Below are 18,455 nucleotides of genomic sequence, written 5' to 3' on the forward strand. Positions count from 1 at the left end.
TAATTCTTACTTGGTCTCAGACATTAAATAAAGAACATAGTTGTTCTTTTTGTTATTATCGTCATCACTATTCTTTCATGTTTACTTTGTCTCACCCTTGAGCAAAAAGATAAACAGCTGATTTATCCCCAGTTCCAAAATAAATCTGTTTCTACACCTCATTTTTGTTTTGGGTTTGCAAGATGTAACTTTAAATGCAATTTCTCTTTACTGTAAAAATCTGTCAGTCATTAAAGCACAGTAATTATTTCTCGCGGTTTAGTTCTTTTTTGAAGAATAAACATAAGAGTAATCTTTGGCTTTGGTTCAAGCACATGTGAGGTTTGATCATTAAATCATTCATTTACTCACCACTCCAGGGAATATTTTTTGAAGTCTCTCTGCTGCTGCAATTGCTTTGGACTTTCCACCCCCAAGGCAATCTTCAAATTCATAGAGTGTTTGACGCACAGGGTTTGAATATGATATCTTTGCATTGTCCACAAATGTAATCTTCCTGACTCCCCATCCCTGAAAAAAAATGTACCCAAAATAAGTAGCTATTTAAAGACTGAAAAATTTGTAACTTGCTCATAAACACTGGCTGTTCCCAGGACTGAGAATCAGAGTAAAAGACCAGGACATCAGCTGGGAAGGAGAATATGTTATCATGCTCCCTTCCTCATAGAAAAGACTCAACTCCTTGAATCATTGTGTGCTGCTCAGGAGCATCTGAAACACAATTGGCCAAATCAATCATAATTCCTTTCTTCATCTATCTGGGTTATTGGTATCAGCATTGTTTGCACCCTCATAATTGAAGACTTCTCATGTAATATTGCTTCTAATGGCATAACAGCAGACAAGGTAAAACTGCAGTTATATTGCTTTGACAATGACTGTATGAACCAAAAAACATAAAAGGAGACCAGATGGATTTCAGGGCATTTCTTTCAATTCTTGGCGATTCTAAAGGGAATTTAGTCTCATATTCTCAAAATCAATATGCTAAAAATCTACCGCAAACAAGAATTAAGTGTTTCTTTTTATCCTGGTCATCAGTCAAAACAACATTGTAACATTCAATGATAAACTATGGAGATTCTCAGTCAACCAGGTCATGGTTACCCAAAGGTGCTTTTTCAAGAGGCAAATTGGACTTTCTGGTTTTTTCTTTGAAGACATTTTGCTCCTTAGAAGCTTGTTGGATGAGAAGCGAAATGTCTTCAAAGAAAAACCAGAAAGTCCAATTGCCTCTTGAAAAAGCACTTTTGGGACAGCCATGATCTGGATGACTGAGAATCTCCATAGATATTCAATGATAAAATTACAGCCATACGTTGTGATAGAAGCCTAACTTATGTAGTATGTGAAAAATTTAGCTTACTTATATTTTTAAATCGTGGTGCCAATATCATTATAATGACAGGTAGTCCTCGACTTTCAATCATTTGATTACTAACTGTCTGAAGTTACAACAGCACTGAAAAAAGTGACTCATGACTTATGACCATTTTTCACATTTATATCCATTGCAGCATGCCCATAATCAGTTGACCTAAAATTCAGACACTTGGCAACTGGCATGTATTTATGATAGTTGCAGTGTGCTGGGGTCATATAAACACTTTTTGCAACCTTCTGACAAGCAAAGTCAATGGGGAAGCCAGAATCACTTCATAATCATGTTAACAACTTAACAACTATAGTGATTCACTTACCGTATTTGCCGGCGTATAAGACGACTTTTTGCCCGAAAAACATGCCTCCAAGTGGGGGGTCGTCTTATACGCCGTATATCCACTGCCGGCTTTGGAGGCTTGTTGGACGCAGCGAAGGCGCCTCTGGCTTCCTGGATCCCCTGCGTCGCTTCCGCTTCATCCCGCCGCCTCGCTCCGCCCGAGGCTGCAGCCTTACTGCTCTTCCCACGGCCCCTGGCACTCTGCCCTGCCGCTGCAGCCCCGGGATTTCTGGAGGGCGTTTCCGGTGGTGGTGGGGGTCGCTTTATACGCCGGTCGTCTTATACGCCGGCAAATACGGTAAATATGGCAAGAAAGGTTGTATAATGCAGCAAAACTTACTTAACAACTGTCTTGCTTAGCACGGACATTTTGGGCTCAACTGTGGTCATGAGTTGAGGACTATCTATATTATCCTATACAGTATCATACTAAAGTCATGATAAGATTTAAAATTATGAAAAATGAGAATTTTTTTTCACCATATAGAAAACTACAGAATATTTACTAAAAATAATTTATAGCTAACTCACTAAAATTTACTAGTAGAACGATATTGTCACTGTAAAAACTATATTATGACATAAAATAAAGTAGTGGAATGACAATAGCAAGTATACATGTATACAACTTCTTCTAATGTGCTATATTTCTCTCATTCTGATGCTTTATTTAAGTCTCGCATGAAGTGATACACTAGAGAAACATCAGCTTACAGATGCAATTTTTTCCTCCAAATTAGGGAAATATGAAAAACAGTAGAGTTCCTTCCAAATTAAGAAATATTAGGAACAGCAGATTGTCTTTAGTACTTGCCATTAGAGTTCTGGCTACACTGCAACCCAGTGTACCAGCTCCAAGAAGAAGACACTTTGCAGATACAACTTTATCCAGATCAAGAGTAGGTACTAACCGCCAGCACATCAATTTAAGGTTAAGATCCACAGATGACTCTGCTAGCCTGAATATGAAAAATTTAAAAAAAATGTTATATTAAATTAAAAGAGTTTTATTTTTATCTCCGAAATAGAAAAACTGAATGTATAATTTACTTTCTTTAACACTCCTGGGTAAATAATAATATTCATATTAGTATTCACGACCCCCAAGCAAATATTTCCTCTTAAACAAAACAGCAAAGGAACGGCCTGCGGTGCCTCTGCGGGCAAAGAGGAGCTTGTGGGGAGAGGGGCTGCACGCAGCTCACCTCATTTTCAGCTGCAACGATCACCTGCAGCCCTCTGCCAGAGAAAATGGAGCTTGAAAGGGCCACATGTGGCCCTCCCGAGTTCCGTTTTTGCTGGCATAGTGCTCGGGCCACTACACGAGTGACATCAAGCTGGCCATGCCTACCCTGACCACATCCACCCATCCCCCTGAGGTCAAACACAACCCTGATGTGGTCCTCAATGAAATAGAGTTTGACAACCCTAGCACTGTGGCATTAGATTATTTATAATTTTTTTCCCCCAATATAAGAGGGACTTTTTCTACAGCACTGTCCTAACAGAAACAAGAGAATGAGCACATTTTTAAAAACAAGTGTTTTTAAATAAGACTACAATATCTAACATGACTTTTGAATTTTTATTTACATTTCACCTCACGTTATTTCTCAACAAGACATAACACTCTAAACATATGACTGGGGAAATGCTGCAAGACAAAAGGAAATTATGAATTTTTTTCTATTTAAAATATGATGTATCTAATAATGCATCGTATCATTTAGAGTACAAACTAATTTTATCAAGACTTATGATGCTATATACCTTTTGGGGTCCATGCATTCACTTAAATTCACCATCCTTGGGCCCATACATCCCTTTGAATTTTTTTCCCATCCAACAGCTTTGGGACAATCTGTTGAACGAGAGAGGAATTGTGTTTAAAAGCATCCATTTTCTAAGAAGAGGGGGGGGAAACAACCCGATCCTACATAACTACAAGTTGTTGATAATACAAACGTTAGTTATTGGAGTTACTACTGGAATTGTCATCAAAGCTGCATCAATCAATCCTATCCAAAGAGGCTGCTGGCAGTTTGTTCAGTAGGACAATTTTGCCACAGCAGGCAAGGCAATTGCGTTCAGTGGGCTGGGCTGTGATCCGAGTAGTCCTTCACTTACAGCTATCCATTTAGCGGATCATTCATATTTACCATGGCACTGAAAAAATGATTTACGACCAATCCTTGCACTTACGACTGTTACACTGTCCCCGCAGTTATGTGATCAAAATCAAGGTGCTTTGACAACTAGCATGTAGTTATGACAACTGCAGCATCCTGGGGGGTCATGTCGTCAACATTTGTGACCTCCCAGCCAGCTTCTGACAAACAAAGGCAATGGGAGAAACTGGATTCGCTTAACAACAGTGCAATTCACTTAACGACTGCAGTGATTCAATTAACAACCACGGCAAAAAAAGATTGTAAAATCAAGCATGACTTGTTTAATCACTGCCTTGTTTAGAAACGGAAATTCTGGTCCCAGTTGTCGTTTATACAGGGAGTCCTCGACTTACAACAGTTCATTTAGTGACCATTCAAAGTTACAACAGCACTGAAAAAGTGACTAATGACTATTTTCCACACTTATGACCGTTGCAACATCCTCAGGGTCACATGATTTACATTTGGATGCTTGACCATTGGTTCATATTTATGATGGTTGCAGTGTCCCATGAGTCATGTGATCAACTTTTGCAACCTTCTGACCAGCAAAGTCAATGGGGAAGCCAGATTCACTTAACAACCGTGTTACTGACTGAACAATTGCAGTAATTCACTTGACAAATGTGCCAAGAAAAAGTTGTAAAATGGGGCACTACTCACTTAACAAATTTCTCATTTACCAAGATAAATTCTGGGCTCAATTGTGGTCATAAGTTGAAGACTACCTGTATGCTGCAGACAAAATGTTTTTTTTTTTAAATCCTTTAAGGAGTTCTATGCAAAATGGCATAAAAAGTGTCAATCTGCACCAGCTGTGTCACTGAAACTGAAAGGTGTCTCTGGAAAGAGTTCCAAGTACGTAAACAAATGCCACATGTTGCCCTGTCCCAGCCTAAAATAAAGCATCGACAATCAAAGTATTTTAATAAAAACGTCCCAGTTAATTAAAAAAAATTAAGCTTTTGGTCTTAAGAACAGAGAGATGTTATAACTGAAGACTTAATTATAAAAATTTCTGCTCTCTAAATCTCAGTTCTATCTCCCTAAATCTGAAATCCTCAGTTGTGTATCTTTAATCATGCAGCTATCTCCTGTTAGTAAATTTTTAAAAAAAATATTAGGTGAAGTAAATATTCAGAGCTTTATCATTAAAACTTAATTGGCTGACGCTCCTCACTGGGAATCAAAGTCAAAGAATCAAAAATATGTTATCATCCAACCATTTTATTCTCAGTAAGACCCACTTCACTAGCCATTGAATATAAAAGCAACAAATCACCAGGTTTCTGTGTTTGCTGCTGTTTGGCCCACCCATCCACCCAGGCTCTTACCTGTCCTTTATTTCCTGCTTTTTCAACCTCAGCTGCTTTGTGCGGCACAGCTGAGGTTAAAAAGCAGGAAAAAAGACGCTTTTCAAACACTGCACACGCCTGCGTGCTACGTTTTTCAGCTGTCTGGGCAGCATAGCTTAATGTTTTTTCACGCGGGCACAGCAATGACGCAAAAACATAGCCAATAGTGACACATTAGGACACCACCAAAAGAAGAAAAACTTACACACAAAAAATTAATGAAAATGGAAAGCCTACTCAAATGAAGAGGCTGTCTAATAATAGCATTAAAAAAGCCATTTTGAAAGTGGTAATCCTGTATGTCACCATCCGCCACATCTTTGAAATTTTTCTCAAAGATTTTATACAATAATCAGACAGGATGGGCAAATTCACGTCAAAGGAAAGACTAATTTAGATCTAGGATCTTTTGAATTTTGAATGTAATAATTAGCATAACAATTATCTTGGTCATAAAAAAGATTATATATTGACAACATAAGTACAAGTTAATTGTATTCTTGAAGCATAACGAGTTAACTGATGAGTTCAGATGGAAGTGAATAAACAGCGCATTGCCATTTTTGGACAACGTAGCATAACAAAAGACGTAGCTATGAAATCAAACAGAATTATGAATTTGAAGCTAGAAATGTTTTAGTAATTAAACACATTGTCAGTTGTTGCATTACTGATTGAGACTCAACGATGGAAATAATAGAAGCACAGGCAACTGGCAGGAACAGAGAAAACTCAAAATTGGCGTAAAATGAAATGGATCTTTTCTAAAGATCTTTTACTAACTAAGACTGAAGCAGGCGTCTATTTACAGAAATAGAAACACTTTTATTTCTTCTCTCTTTGGGAATTATCAAATAGCCCCGCCTACCACGCTCCACAAAGAGCAACAAAATCCATCAAAAACACTTATCTTTCAAGAAGGGTTACCTGAACTGCTTGTCAGCTGTGGAAGCTTTACTTCAAAAAGAATGCTGTGGGAAATGTCTCTGGCTCCCTGCATGGTCCTGTCTCGGAAGCAGAGCACTTCAACAGACTGAAGAAGGCCTCCCCTGTCAGGAGTGAAAATTCTGTAAAAGTAGCGGCTCCAGGAAAATTACGAGCAATTCTCTTAACACGATATCAGAACAACTCTCCAAAAGGATGTTGTTTCAATAGTCACACAACCCAACAATTTCAAACTCATTTGCTAGCTCAAAAGTTATTCAGTGTACCTGAGGAAAACAAATACAGGTAGTCCTTGACCCACAACAGTTTGTTTTAAGTGAATGTTCCAAGTTACAATGGCACTGAAAAAGAGTGACTTATGACCATTTTTCACACTTACGCCCACTGCAGCATCCCTACAGACACTCGATCAAAATTCAGATGCTTGGCAACTGATTCATATTTATGACAGTTGCAGTGTCCTGGGGTTATGGGATCCCCCTTTGTGACCTTCTGACAAGCAAAGTCAATGGGGAAGGCAGAATCACTTTATAACCATGATAACAACTTAACAACTGTAGTGATTCGCTTAACAAAAGTTGCAAAAAAGGTCATAAAATGGGGCAAAACTCACTTAACAAATTCCTCTTAGCAAAATAAATTTTGGGCTCAATTGTGGTCATGAGTCAAGGAATACCCGTACTAGACAACAAAGGTTTTGCTTCCTGCACACTTTTGGGTGTATTTTACAGACTTTAGGCTGCTAATCATGAAAATAACCTGTAATATAGAAATTTCCTGTTTTTTACATAATATGTACCCTTCAGTACTTGTTGGCTATGCTGCACTCACAAAAGAAAAATATGGAAACATGGAACTGTTGTTGAAGCAGATCCAATACACCAAATACACCTGAAATATCTGTGGAGATCTAAAAGTAGTGGCTCTACTGCTTGGATATACCAAGTACTGTTATTAAAAAGAAATGGCCACTCTGAAGAATTTCTATCCTGAAGAAGTTTCAGGATGGAAAAGCACTTGAGCCACTTGTTGACCCAACGAAGATATTTTTGCTCCATTTCACATAAACCTCAGACTAACATTTTTTTTTTTGTAAAAGCAGTGACCAAGGAAAGTGAAGGTTTTTTGAACTAGGGATTGTGTAGAGAGGATTGTGTAGCTCAGTATTGGCTCTCGTTTACAGAAAACACACTGGCCTCAGAGGTTTGAACAGTCACTACTCTAAGGTACTTCGAAAACAACAAACCAAATATTTTTTTCCCAAAAGACATTTAATACTTGGCTTACACGAATGCCACTTTTTGTGCACCAGTTTTTAAAAAATCATTCCAAATCGTTATTATTATTTATATGATTTTAATGCATATTTCTGGACTTCGCTGTTTCCCACCCAGAGTCCTTTAGGATTGGGGTAAGCTATAATGTTTATGCTGTTAACAGACGCTGTCTAATCCTATACTGAAAAATAAGCTCTACCAAATTTAGTGTGATTAACTTCACAGTGCGTGTTTAGGATTGCAACCATGGAAAAACCATGTTCCAAGCTTCACCTAATAATAAATACCATCTGTGTGCTGCAAGGATCAACATATTTCTCAGTGGCCATCCTGGATATTGGGTGAAATTACAGGGGTCATAAACACCAAATATCACCTACAAGGGAAAAAAATCATAATAGGATTATTATATGTTAACACTGAGAGTTCAAAAGTTGCTAATTTTATATGTGTATAAACTGGACTAGAGAATTAATCTGCAGAAGACCCAAATTAAGTGAATAGAACAACTGCTTCACATATTACACAGGAACCACATCATACATTCCCAAGCAAGCAAATTAACCCTAGCAAAAAAATCCAGAGAATGATCCAAATTCCCTGTTTTTTTAAATTTGTAATTAATTTCCATTTGTGAAACAGGCCTGAGGAAATACTAAGTGATATAGTCATATAATCCATTCATGCTTTTCTGCACTGCCTAAAACTCTTCCAATCACCTTCAGGCAATACATTTGTGATTAGAAAACTAAAACCCAATAAATCCAAGGTATCCACACTTGACTTTCTCTTTGGCTAACGAAAGTGGCAAGATTGCATATATACACAGAATATTTGTCCCTTCATCCATAAAGCAAAATGGAAAAGCTGCTCCAACATTCAAAGCAGCAGCTCCTTCTTAACTTGACTCTTCTTAACTCGAATTATTTTAAAATTCCATACCTCAGGTCTGCTCACTTTTCATTTCAAAGTTGTCTGGGAGTAAAATAGTTTTACCCTTAAGTCAGAATTAAGCTTAAAACCCCAGAACAATAAATTCAGAATCCAGAGAAGTCTTTTATTTTCAAAATCATAATTTCTTACAGGGTCCTTTTTCAGATATCCACCAAATTTTACTCTCTTTCCTCTATTCCAACATTAAGAATTGAATGCTCTAAAAATTATGGGAATGTTAATTTCAGTGCTTTGTATTTTGCTCATCTATATATATATATTTACCTTCTCCCGTTGATCAGAAAAAAAGTCATCCCAGTTCCTAAGTAAGGATACATGGACTGAATCTTCATGGCATTTAATTAAAAAATAAGGCAGGGCTGTAAGACCTTCTTTCTGGCAAAGTTGATCATATGAATTCTGGAGGGATTCAGTCTAAAAAAAGACAGAGACAATCAACTCAGTTTTCTTTATAGTGAAATATTCCTGCATTTGTCCACTTACAGAACTCCAAGAGGCTAAAAATCAATTGAACCTACTAGTAATAATTTTAAAAAGAAGTTAACTGAAAAATGGCAACAAATAAGCAAAAAATGCAAAGGAAATAACATTCATTGCAGTTCAGAATAAAAAAAAACAAAAAGCCAACGCAAAGTATTTTTAAAAACCATTAAGATGAAAATGATTGGATGGCAAGAAGCAGTTGGCTACTTCAAGACCACCATCTCCCCTGGTGGGTTTATTAATATCAGTATCAGAGCTGATATTGCCCTTAAACAGGAAACAGGCCTTAAAGCTACAGAATAAGTTAAGGCAAATGAAGCAGCATTGCAGAGGCTCACAACATTCATTCTTTCAGATGTTGCCGAAGTTCAGCTCCTAGGAGATCATCTGAATCTTCCAATATGCCAAACCTAATTAGCAAACTGTAGCAATATTTTGCATATTAAATCCCATTTAGGAGATGATTTCCAGTACTGTGATGACTAAAGAGGGTGGCCTTGATGGACAGAGTGCAGACCCACTGCCAAAGCAACAATCAGATAAACAATGCTTAAGAGCAGGCGAAGAAAGTGGGTAAGGAAAACACCTCAGGCACTTCCCCTCCTCTTAATTCTCATGAAGATAAATAATGGAAGCAAGGGAACCATATTCACATTTGCAAAATTGGTTACTACTAATAGAAGTATCTTTAGGTCTGAATTGTGTCTGTTTCTCATTTGGGTCTATCTTATTCATCTAATAAGTACTGAGAATAGTGAACAGAGTTTAACTATCCAGACTGTCTAGAAGCAGATACAATCAAAAACCTTGTGAGCTGCTCATCTGGAACTATGGGTGCTCCAATTTTAGAAAAGCCCTTGGAAGTAGCAGGCCCACCTCCATTTATCCAATATAGTTCCCAGCATTTAGTTATAGGACAAGAGGGAGGCCATTTTCCTCACATCCATCTCTATTACTCTGAAGGGAAGAAGGCCATACCTTTGTAGCTCTCTTTGTAGAGAGCTCCAATTCTGGAGCCCATGATGTGAATCATATAGCCTGAAGCTGAGGGTGAACCCAATAAACAGAATTTACAGCATTCACTAATCCCAGAAGCAGAGCAAGGCAATAAAATAAAAATTAAAAAAATGTATGCAGCAAGATTTTTTTTCCAAAACAGGCTAAAAGATTTAATGCGCTTTCATTTCCCTTATGCCAACCACCTATGCTCTTCCCAACTCCTGTTCAATTTGTATCAAACACAAGCTGCATTTGCAGCCCAGGATGAATTACATTAGTGAATTTTGGAAGATTTTAACATTTATTTTATTTAAGATTGAGATGAGATGCCATCCACTACTATCCTTACCCTTTAAAGAATCCGAAACCCTTGAAAAATGGCGACCAGTTTTTTTTAAGGGGGAGCGGGGAATTTAAGAATGAGAAAATAACTCTTTCTTCTAGAGCCCCCTCCCCACAAAAAATGGATGAGAAAAAAAATCAGCGCTGCCTTGTGTAGTGAGGTCAAGCAAGTAACTAGCCTTTTGTGGCACTTAAGATTGGGTGACCAATCTGCAATCCCAACTATTAATTATCAATTCTATTATCTAATTTATATTACCCCAGATTTTGAACTGCCACCTTAAATCAGTTACTTCTTATAGCATTAAGTAACATTTGTTAGGGATAACATTGTTTACCCTAACTGGTTTGGGTAAAAATAATAAATAAGTTATCATGGTTTGTTGGTTTAAGTGTGTGTAACTTTAACTACAAGAATGTAATTAAGGGTGTGGTTGTAAAAGCACCATAAAAGAAGCAAGTCAATTGCAGCTCTCTCTCTGGCTTAATGATCCCTAATTACTGGATGGATTGATGACTGCGTTTTTCCTTACTGGAACGGAGGAGAGAAAGGAGTGTTGATTTCTCAACGGAGAGAAGAGATAATACGGACTGATTTATTGTAAGTGAACTGACATTGGCTATTCAACACGGACTTTGCAAATTGAGTATACCCGACTGGACTGACTGAAATGATACTTGACTAATGGACTGTTTATTTTGACTATGCTATAATTCCTAATGGAATAAACTATATTTTTGATAGCACAAGCGTATCTGTTTTTTACTGCGTGTTAACTAAAATACAAACTTATCTCACACATTTACCTGTCTGCCTATCTGACTACGCTACACATTCTGTTTAGTTTGTTTTCCTTAACACTCGTTGGGGAATTCAGGCTTAACAACATTAACCTTTTTCAAGAAAATAAAATTCTACAGAACCACTGTATTACATGTGTGTTATAAAATCCTCACAAATGGTGAAATGGCTGCAGGTTTACAAGTCTTGTGAGAGAAAATCCTATTTTCACACTGGAAATGGTTTTGTACAGTTAGGATTCAATAAAAAAAGAACTGTCCCATGCGTACAGGCTTCTCCTTCTCCATACTGTCGGTAGCTCTTGAGATACCATGTAATGCACAGTGGGTGCCAACACCAAAAACAGGGGAAAGGAAGAAGTCTTCTTTACAGCTCAAGAGTTTGCCAATCACTCAAACCTAGCCTATGTCCAGCTTGTTGCTGTTGTTGTCAGTCACAAAGTCGTGTCCAACCCATCACAACCCCATGGACAACGTTCCTCCAGGCCTTCCTGTCCTCTACCATCTTCTGGAGTCCATTTAAGCTCACACCGACTGCTTCAGTGACTCCATCCAGCCACCTCATTCTGTTGTCCCTTCTTCTATTGCCCTCAATCTTTCCCAGCATTAGGCTCTTCTCCAGTGAGTCTTTCCTTCTCATTAAGTGGCCAAAGTTTCATCTTCAGGATCAGACCTTCTAAAGAGCAGTCAGGGTCAATCGCCTGTAGGACTGACTGGTTTGATCGCCTTGCAGTCCAAGAGACTCGCAGGAGTCTTCTCCAGCACCATAGTTTGAAGGCCTCATTCTTTGGCGCTCAGCCTTCCTTATGGTCCAACTTTCTATGTACAGCTACTGTTTTCTAATTTTATGTAATTGTAGATACTATCACATTTATAGCTTAGACATAGATTGTTCCTTTTGGCTTTTACTCACACCTGGTCAGGTTCTTTAATAGATTAATATTTTAATTTTATCTCAAATTTTATTTAGCGATATCTTGAGGTAGATATCGGGTCGAGTCTGTTACTCCCAATTCAAGGAGACTTTGATCAGATAACAGTGACATTCTGAGCTGTTAAGAATTTTGCAAATTTCAACTGTACTGAGTTTAGGGACAGAAACCCATTTTATACCTTTACACCCTACCTTTATGAGCAACAGAGCAAAAACAGAGAACATGAAAAACAAATAGCAATAAAAATCTCACAAGACATTGTGATAAAAAAAAAAAAGATTATGTCTACAACCCCCAATGGGGACAAAGACCACAATTTCTGTTAAACATTTCTTCCAGGAAAAAAACAACCAGAAATAACAGTTCACTGAAGTGGAAGAAAAGTGTTTGCATAGCAAATTTTGTTAGGATACAGCCTCGTAATGGAGATACCTCTCCTGAAAAAGCCTTTTCTGAGTTACCATTCTTCAACCCTGTCAGTCACTGAGATAATGAAGAGTTTCGAAAAGTGACTCCCCATTTCATCCAGACAGAAGTGGATATAAAAATCCATAAAACACTATTTACTATGTTTGTGCTTAGTAAAGATGTAATGATTTTTTTGTTTTGTTCTGTGTTGTGAAAAGTACTGTGTGTGCTAGGCTACTATATCTGTGTGATGTTTTTAATTACCTGAGCTGGAGAGAACTTTGTATTCAGAGGCACTGGCTGTTTAACCAAAGGGATACCTTCTGGGACATACAGTGCAGGATAACAAAACCAGTAATAGAAACGGTATCTCTTTAGATCCTAAGGGAGAAATTATATAAATACTTTAGAGTTGGTATTAACCTGGAAAGAGTAATTTGACCGAATTCTTACACTTCAAGTAAAAGGAAAATAGACTTCTTTCAGCATCAGAAGTGACTCCCGGTTTCTTAACCACCATCCCAAATGAGTCCAAATACTTCAATATAATCTCAAGAGATTGGTTCAAATTTATGGAGTTCTCAGCCTTGCGTATCTTCTCCATCTCTTTAAAATGTTCACATGGCTTGTCAGACGGCCATGAGAACATTCTTCTATCATTTAGCACATGCCTTTAATCTTCAGAATGGCATGTCTTGTTAGTATACCACCTATCTCATGCACATTTTTTCTTACGCATACTCTCTCCCTTACTCCCCATTTACAAAATACTATCAGACAATAGTGTGAGAAATGGAATACAATAGTCCTCATTTACCCACCATTCAGTAAGCAACTGTTCAAAGTTACAACAGTGCTGAAAACATACTTTTACAGCCCATTTATGACTTTCATAGCATCTATTAGTCATGTGATCGCTATTATGATCAGTACACAGTGTCCCGTACCAGACCTGTTTGGGGGGGGGGCACTATTTCTCCTCTCCCTTTCCAGAGCAGAGATTGGAGAAAAAGAGATTTCAAGAGAATAGGTTGTTTTCTCTTCTATACATTGAAAGTAATGTGATAATATTGAGAAAAGAAGAGACTGCCTAGAAAAATCACTTGCTTTTTTCTGTCCCTCACTCTTGCAGAGATTGGAGAGAATAGGATTTCAAGAAAATAACCTGTTTGCCTAACTGCGGTATGATCACATGGCTTCTGATGCGTACGAGACAGAAAATAAGCACTCAAATAATCCAAAGGACAGAGAAGTGACAAGGAGGCAAACAAAAGTCAAAGATGTGAAACTGACTAATCCTGTTTATTTCCAGGTGGAAAGCACAGTCCTAGTCATGAGATTTTCCACTTAGGTGTTTCACTCAGTGTTGCTTATCCCAATTAGGGTTGTTAAACAAAAACAAATGTAAATTTTCCAACAGATTGGACTTTGTAGATGTACACACTCCATTAACTGGGATACAATCATAACTATATTAGTGTTGTTTATAACTATGGAGCATTTGGTGTCTTTTTTTGTACAATTTAACTTACCGCAAATGTTAAAAGAAGAAATTTGTTCAATAAAACAGGATTTTTAATGGCATTCCCCGATGTTATTGCATCCCATATCTATGGGGAGAGAAAAAAAATAGAATCATCCAGGATACTAGTGAATAATTTCATGTCTGTTGAACAAAATATACTATATATTTCATGGATTTATTGTAACAAAATTTAATTTGGCTTAATCTTCATTGTAAACTAGTGTGCAAGTATAATTATAAAATGGCAAATAATTAATAAACACAAAGATTCCACTGATTTCACTATTATCAAATCACTAAATAATCCATTGATTTATACAACAATTTCTGTAAAGGAAGACAAGATCAACAACAAACATATTTTGTAGACAGAAGGTCCCCAGATTAAACTTTACTCTGAACACTTGGAAAGCTTCCTGGAAAACAACAAATAAATGATTGGTCTTATTTATAGTCCTCTAGAACACAACAATGTACATTTGAATATCATAATTTTAAAATTGCTGCCTTCTGTTTTTTAAGTAGTTTCAAATATTTATGCACATCTAGTCAATGCTACAGCTGAGAAGCCATAAAACTGAGATTACTCTAATGAGTTAATGAAAACTCTAATGAACTGATGATATTTTGGATGTGAGCATTTCAAAATTCAAAGCTCAGTCTAGGAGCCTTGTCTCAAATAAACATCTATAGCATTCTGTCTTCTACGACATATTGCTGAAGTGCCAGCCATAATCAGCAAAACTAAGGTTGATGTCTGTTGGGTTCTATACTTCGACTGGATCTAAAAGGCTATAGCCCTCATCCATTACTAATTAGTTTTGCTTTTTTGTTTTTAAAAAAACCTTAAGGAATATGGCAAACAAGTAAGTTAAGCCAAAATGGAGATTTGTGATTTTGAGATTTTTCATCTTGTCCTCCTCCCCTTACTTGACTATTCATTTACAAAAATTGTAATTGTTCAGTTTCTGCATTTCTCAAACAGTGTTATATGGAATGATAAAGTTCCATAAGGAATTAGGGGAGGGGGTTCATCCAAGCACAACTTTTCATTTGAGCTTTACTTCCCAATTGGGGGTTTCAGAATTGTTTTTTTTTTAGCTTACAAATTCTGCAGCCTGAAAAAAAAAAGTGCAATAAACCCTGGAACACTGTTTGATCTGCAGTAAGATAGGACCTTCCAAATAATATATTAGACAATTTTATGCTGAAATATAAGCACTCCATTTTTGAAATAAGTGAGATCGAAGTCTGAAATACAATGCATATGAATTTGGGGGCTATATTTTATGCAATTCAGTAGAATTGTATTGTTCATAAAACAATACGTTATTCACAATGTTTGGCCCATGCATTGTTTCTCATCCATGCTTCAGGTTTGGGGAACTCATTCCCATTTTACCTCACCTCAGTTGCTACTTGTTCAAGGAGCAGCTTTTTATCACAGGATTTGAAGGATTCCAATGTATTGGTGTTATACAGCATTCCAATAGCAGGGCAACAATGTGCTGGTGTTGGGCCATTCCTGGAGGGAAAAGAAACAATCTTAAAATGTATATGGCATTTACTGTAGTCTTAACAAATCAAAATCATTGGTAGTTAGCACATACTTTACTAACAATTTAAAAGTAAGAATGAAATGAAAAAAATGATATTTTAGACAGTAATGTAGGTCAACCCATGTATACTGTGTAATATATCATCTCAACATCAGTTTCATCAGTTGCATTGTGCCTTTGCGTGGACCTCGGCTACAAAAGAAAAGATGACAGACATTGGATTGATGGAAAGTGTAAAAAGCCAATTAGGACCCTGAACAGAGGAACATGCATAGTCTTGACGTTTAATTATCTGTTTTGTAGAACCATTACTTCACTCTAAGCAGGAAAACAGGCCCGTGAGTCTTTTGCAAATAAACAGCAAATATTTTATCTGCCAATGGAGCTTAGCCTCTAAAACTCTACATTTGCTGTAAGAAGAAAGCACGGGTTCATACAATCCTGCTTACCTGACACTGGAATGACCATGTTATGCTAAAAGTTACAACATCTTGTAACAGAAATATTGTTCTACAAATTCCGTATTTACTCCTTTATTCTCTTTACCAAATCTTAATCTCTCCTTCACTTAAGTTTTCTATTTTTCCTATATTTCTGTTATTCATTTAAGTACCCCGTTCTTCAGTAAGTGGCAGCACCTGTATGCAAAAGCTAAGCAGAGTTGGGCCTAGCTGGATTAAGAGAACTATGGAATCCCAGGGCTTTGGAAGGGTTGAGTAGTTGAAAGGCATCTGGAAGAAGACAATGGCCAACATCCCATGCTCCTGCCAAAAAAACTCTGATGAATTGTTTCAATCTAGCCCAAGTCAAGCTTTCATATGGTTTATATTTTTCCTTCTGGGTCTGTCCCATTTTTCAACCACAAGACTTTTTAACTTTCAATCTTCAGGCTTCTTTTGAGGATTGCTCCTTCATACTCTTTTTTCCCTAGTTCTTGGAAGTCTCCAGGTTCCTTAGTGTTATCAAACTGGCCTTTGGAAGCAATTGTACACTACTGATTTATTCCCCAAGTGGTTAAAATGTTCAGAGACCTGATCCCCACCACAAGATCCAAAACAAATTGTTATAAGCTACTCATGAGCGAAGTGAAAGCTTCCTTTAGAGACACTGCATGTTCAATGTCTCATTAACTGGCATCACTCCAAACACAGTCCAACCTAATATATCTGCACCATTGACAGTTCTTGTATCTGACTGATAGAAATAACCATCACAATTATTATGCCAAGTAAAAACCTTATTTGTCCAGAATAGTAAGTGAAGACTGCTGGTGATTCTTGGTTCATTTAAACAAAGCTCACTCAATGTGTGTATTGTGCTTATTCATTTCTACCTCCTCACTAGCATAAAGCAGACATTTGTGCTGGCATCCTGAAGCACTGCCCTTAGAGTCATGATTCTAATATACAAATCTTGGTTTATAGCCTAATGATTACAATGCTAAGAATCAGCTTTTGTATCCTAATAACTATTTTAAGATAAAGGATTTATTACTTACATATCAAAAGCACTAAATTCAAGGGTTAAACGTGCTGGCATTCCAGGAGGATCCCCTAGCAGAGGGAGGAAAAAATAAACAAACAGGTTATTAAAATAGTGACAATTATACAATCCAAAACATCTCTATAAAATATAATATTCTGTGAAGACAGATTTATGATAATCTGTCATATTCTTGGTCGATGACTGAATAGGCCAGATGTTCTTTCCTCTTGTGGTAGTTTCATAACTGTTTTTCCATTTCATAACAGGAAGCATTGTACAAAGGACAATGTGAGAAAAATGTCCCTCTTATTCTGTTTTCACAAAGAACTTTTCCTCCATTTATACACACGTCAAAACACAGCCACATAACAGAGGAGTTGGGAAGTCTTTTGTCTTAACTCCTTTTTGGGGGATGGGGGAAGTATAATATTTTAGTTTTTGGCATCCTTCTATGAAGGGACAAGAGCAAATTTCAGAAAGAAAATATGCCTTCACCATTAACTTTCTTCTTGGGCAATCTAGCTCTTCAGCTTGGAGAACCGATTGTGACACAGTGTCTCATATGACCTACTTCATAATATTCATGCTGCAACACTTAACTTATACTTAACTAGCCTTGGAAAGTGGTGTTCCTAGAGGTACCCACTAACTGAATCATACATGTTTAAGTAAAGTACTTGTGAGTGTTGAAACAGGTACCTTTTTACTAGTTCTCTATGTTCCTTTAGCCTTTTATGTGAATGATAGCCTTTCAGACTGTCATGGGAACAGGGTTCCAGCTACAACTGGCAAGTGGCAATCTTCTCATCCCCGACCAGTAGTACCCACTCAAGTGAAGGTCGAATGAGTAGATCTTTAAGCAAAAGCCGAAGCTGCTAGGCAGGGATACCCCCGGCCAATATTCAGTATAGTGGACACGGATGCGGTTAAAAAACAACAACAGCCAGGCTTGTTTACTCAGATATCAAGTCCCTTGGAGTTCACGGGGAATTGAGAAGGACGGACCAGCGGTAGGCTGAACCTAACCTGAACTCTGTCTCCCCAGTTCACACAAGCAGGACGCGTCTCTCGAACGACAAGACCCCTCCAAGAAGGAAAACTGTTTTACGGTCTACTTGCCATTATAGTAATAGCCTCTGATCGGTTTCGGAGACTCGTCCAGTTTGTATTCATTGAGTTTTTTCTGAGTGAGCTCATGCCAGAAACCTGCGTCCAGCGCGCTACTGAAAGGAACAAACTGCAGATTGGGACGCCCACCCTCCGCGGGGTGTCGCGATTCACCACTGCCGCTGCCGCCGCTGGCCATCATTTATCATCGGGAGCTACCAGCTGAAAGCCAGGGCCAAGCTGCCTCCGAGTTAGTTTTCCCGGAAACCGCCGGTTATCCCTCCCCAACTCCGCCCGGGAAGGGGAAGTATCCCGAGAAATGCGCGTCGGCTCCAGTGGCAAAAAGCCCTTGGCATGGGGCAGGAAGGGGAGGAGCAGGCGGAGGAGGC

At 37.8% G+C, this 18,455-nt stretch overlaps 1 protein-coding gene across 2 annotated transcripts in view; it reads right to left on the reverse strand.

Moving 5' to 3' along the window:
- The window catches only part of ATG7 (autophagy related 7), a 105,218-nt gene extending 86,783 nt beyond the window's left edge, over nt 1-18,435 (reverse strand). The window contains exons 1-11 of one of the 2 annotated variants that reach the window (XM_026680560.2): nt 18,079-18,435; nt 16,973-17,027; nt 15,323-15,440; nt 13,923-14,000; nt 12,655-12,771; nt 8,687-8,836; nt 7,756-7,844; nt 6,174-6,295; nt 3,491-3,581; nt 2,535-2,679; nt 352-510 (exon numbers count right to left, since the gene is read on the reverse strand). In XM_026680560.2, coding sequence (XP_026536345.2) covers nt 352-510; nt 2,535-2,679; nt 3,491-3,581; nt 6,174-6,295; nt 7,756-7,844; nt 8,687-8,836; nt 12,655-12,771; nt 13,923-14,000; nt 15,323-15,440; nt 16,973-17,027; nt 18,079-18,268 — 1,314 coding nt within the window. In that variant the 5' untranslated portion in view covers nt 18,269-18,435. Of the gene's footprint in view, nt 1-351; nt 511-2,534; nt 2,680-3,490; nt 3,582-6,173; nt 6,296-7,755; nt 7,845-8,686; nt 8,837-12,654; nt 12,772-13,922; nt 14,001-15,322; nt 15,441-16,972; nt 17,028-17,658 lie in introns of both variants that reach the window. The other variant, XM_026680561.2, reaches the window with a different exon arrangement.
- Nucleotides 18,436-18,455: the final 20 nt, after the last annotated feature.

The sequence above is a fragment of the Notechis scutatus genome, chromosome 2 (assembly GCF_049901735.1).
Source record: "Notechis scutatus isolate UNSWTSFEM ecotype Mainland chromosome 2, rNotScu1.2, whole genome shotgun sequence".
Taxonomy (NCBI): domain Eukaryota; kingdom Metazoa; phylum Chordata; class Lepidosauria; order Squamata; family Elapidae; genus Notechis; species Notechis scutatus.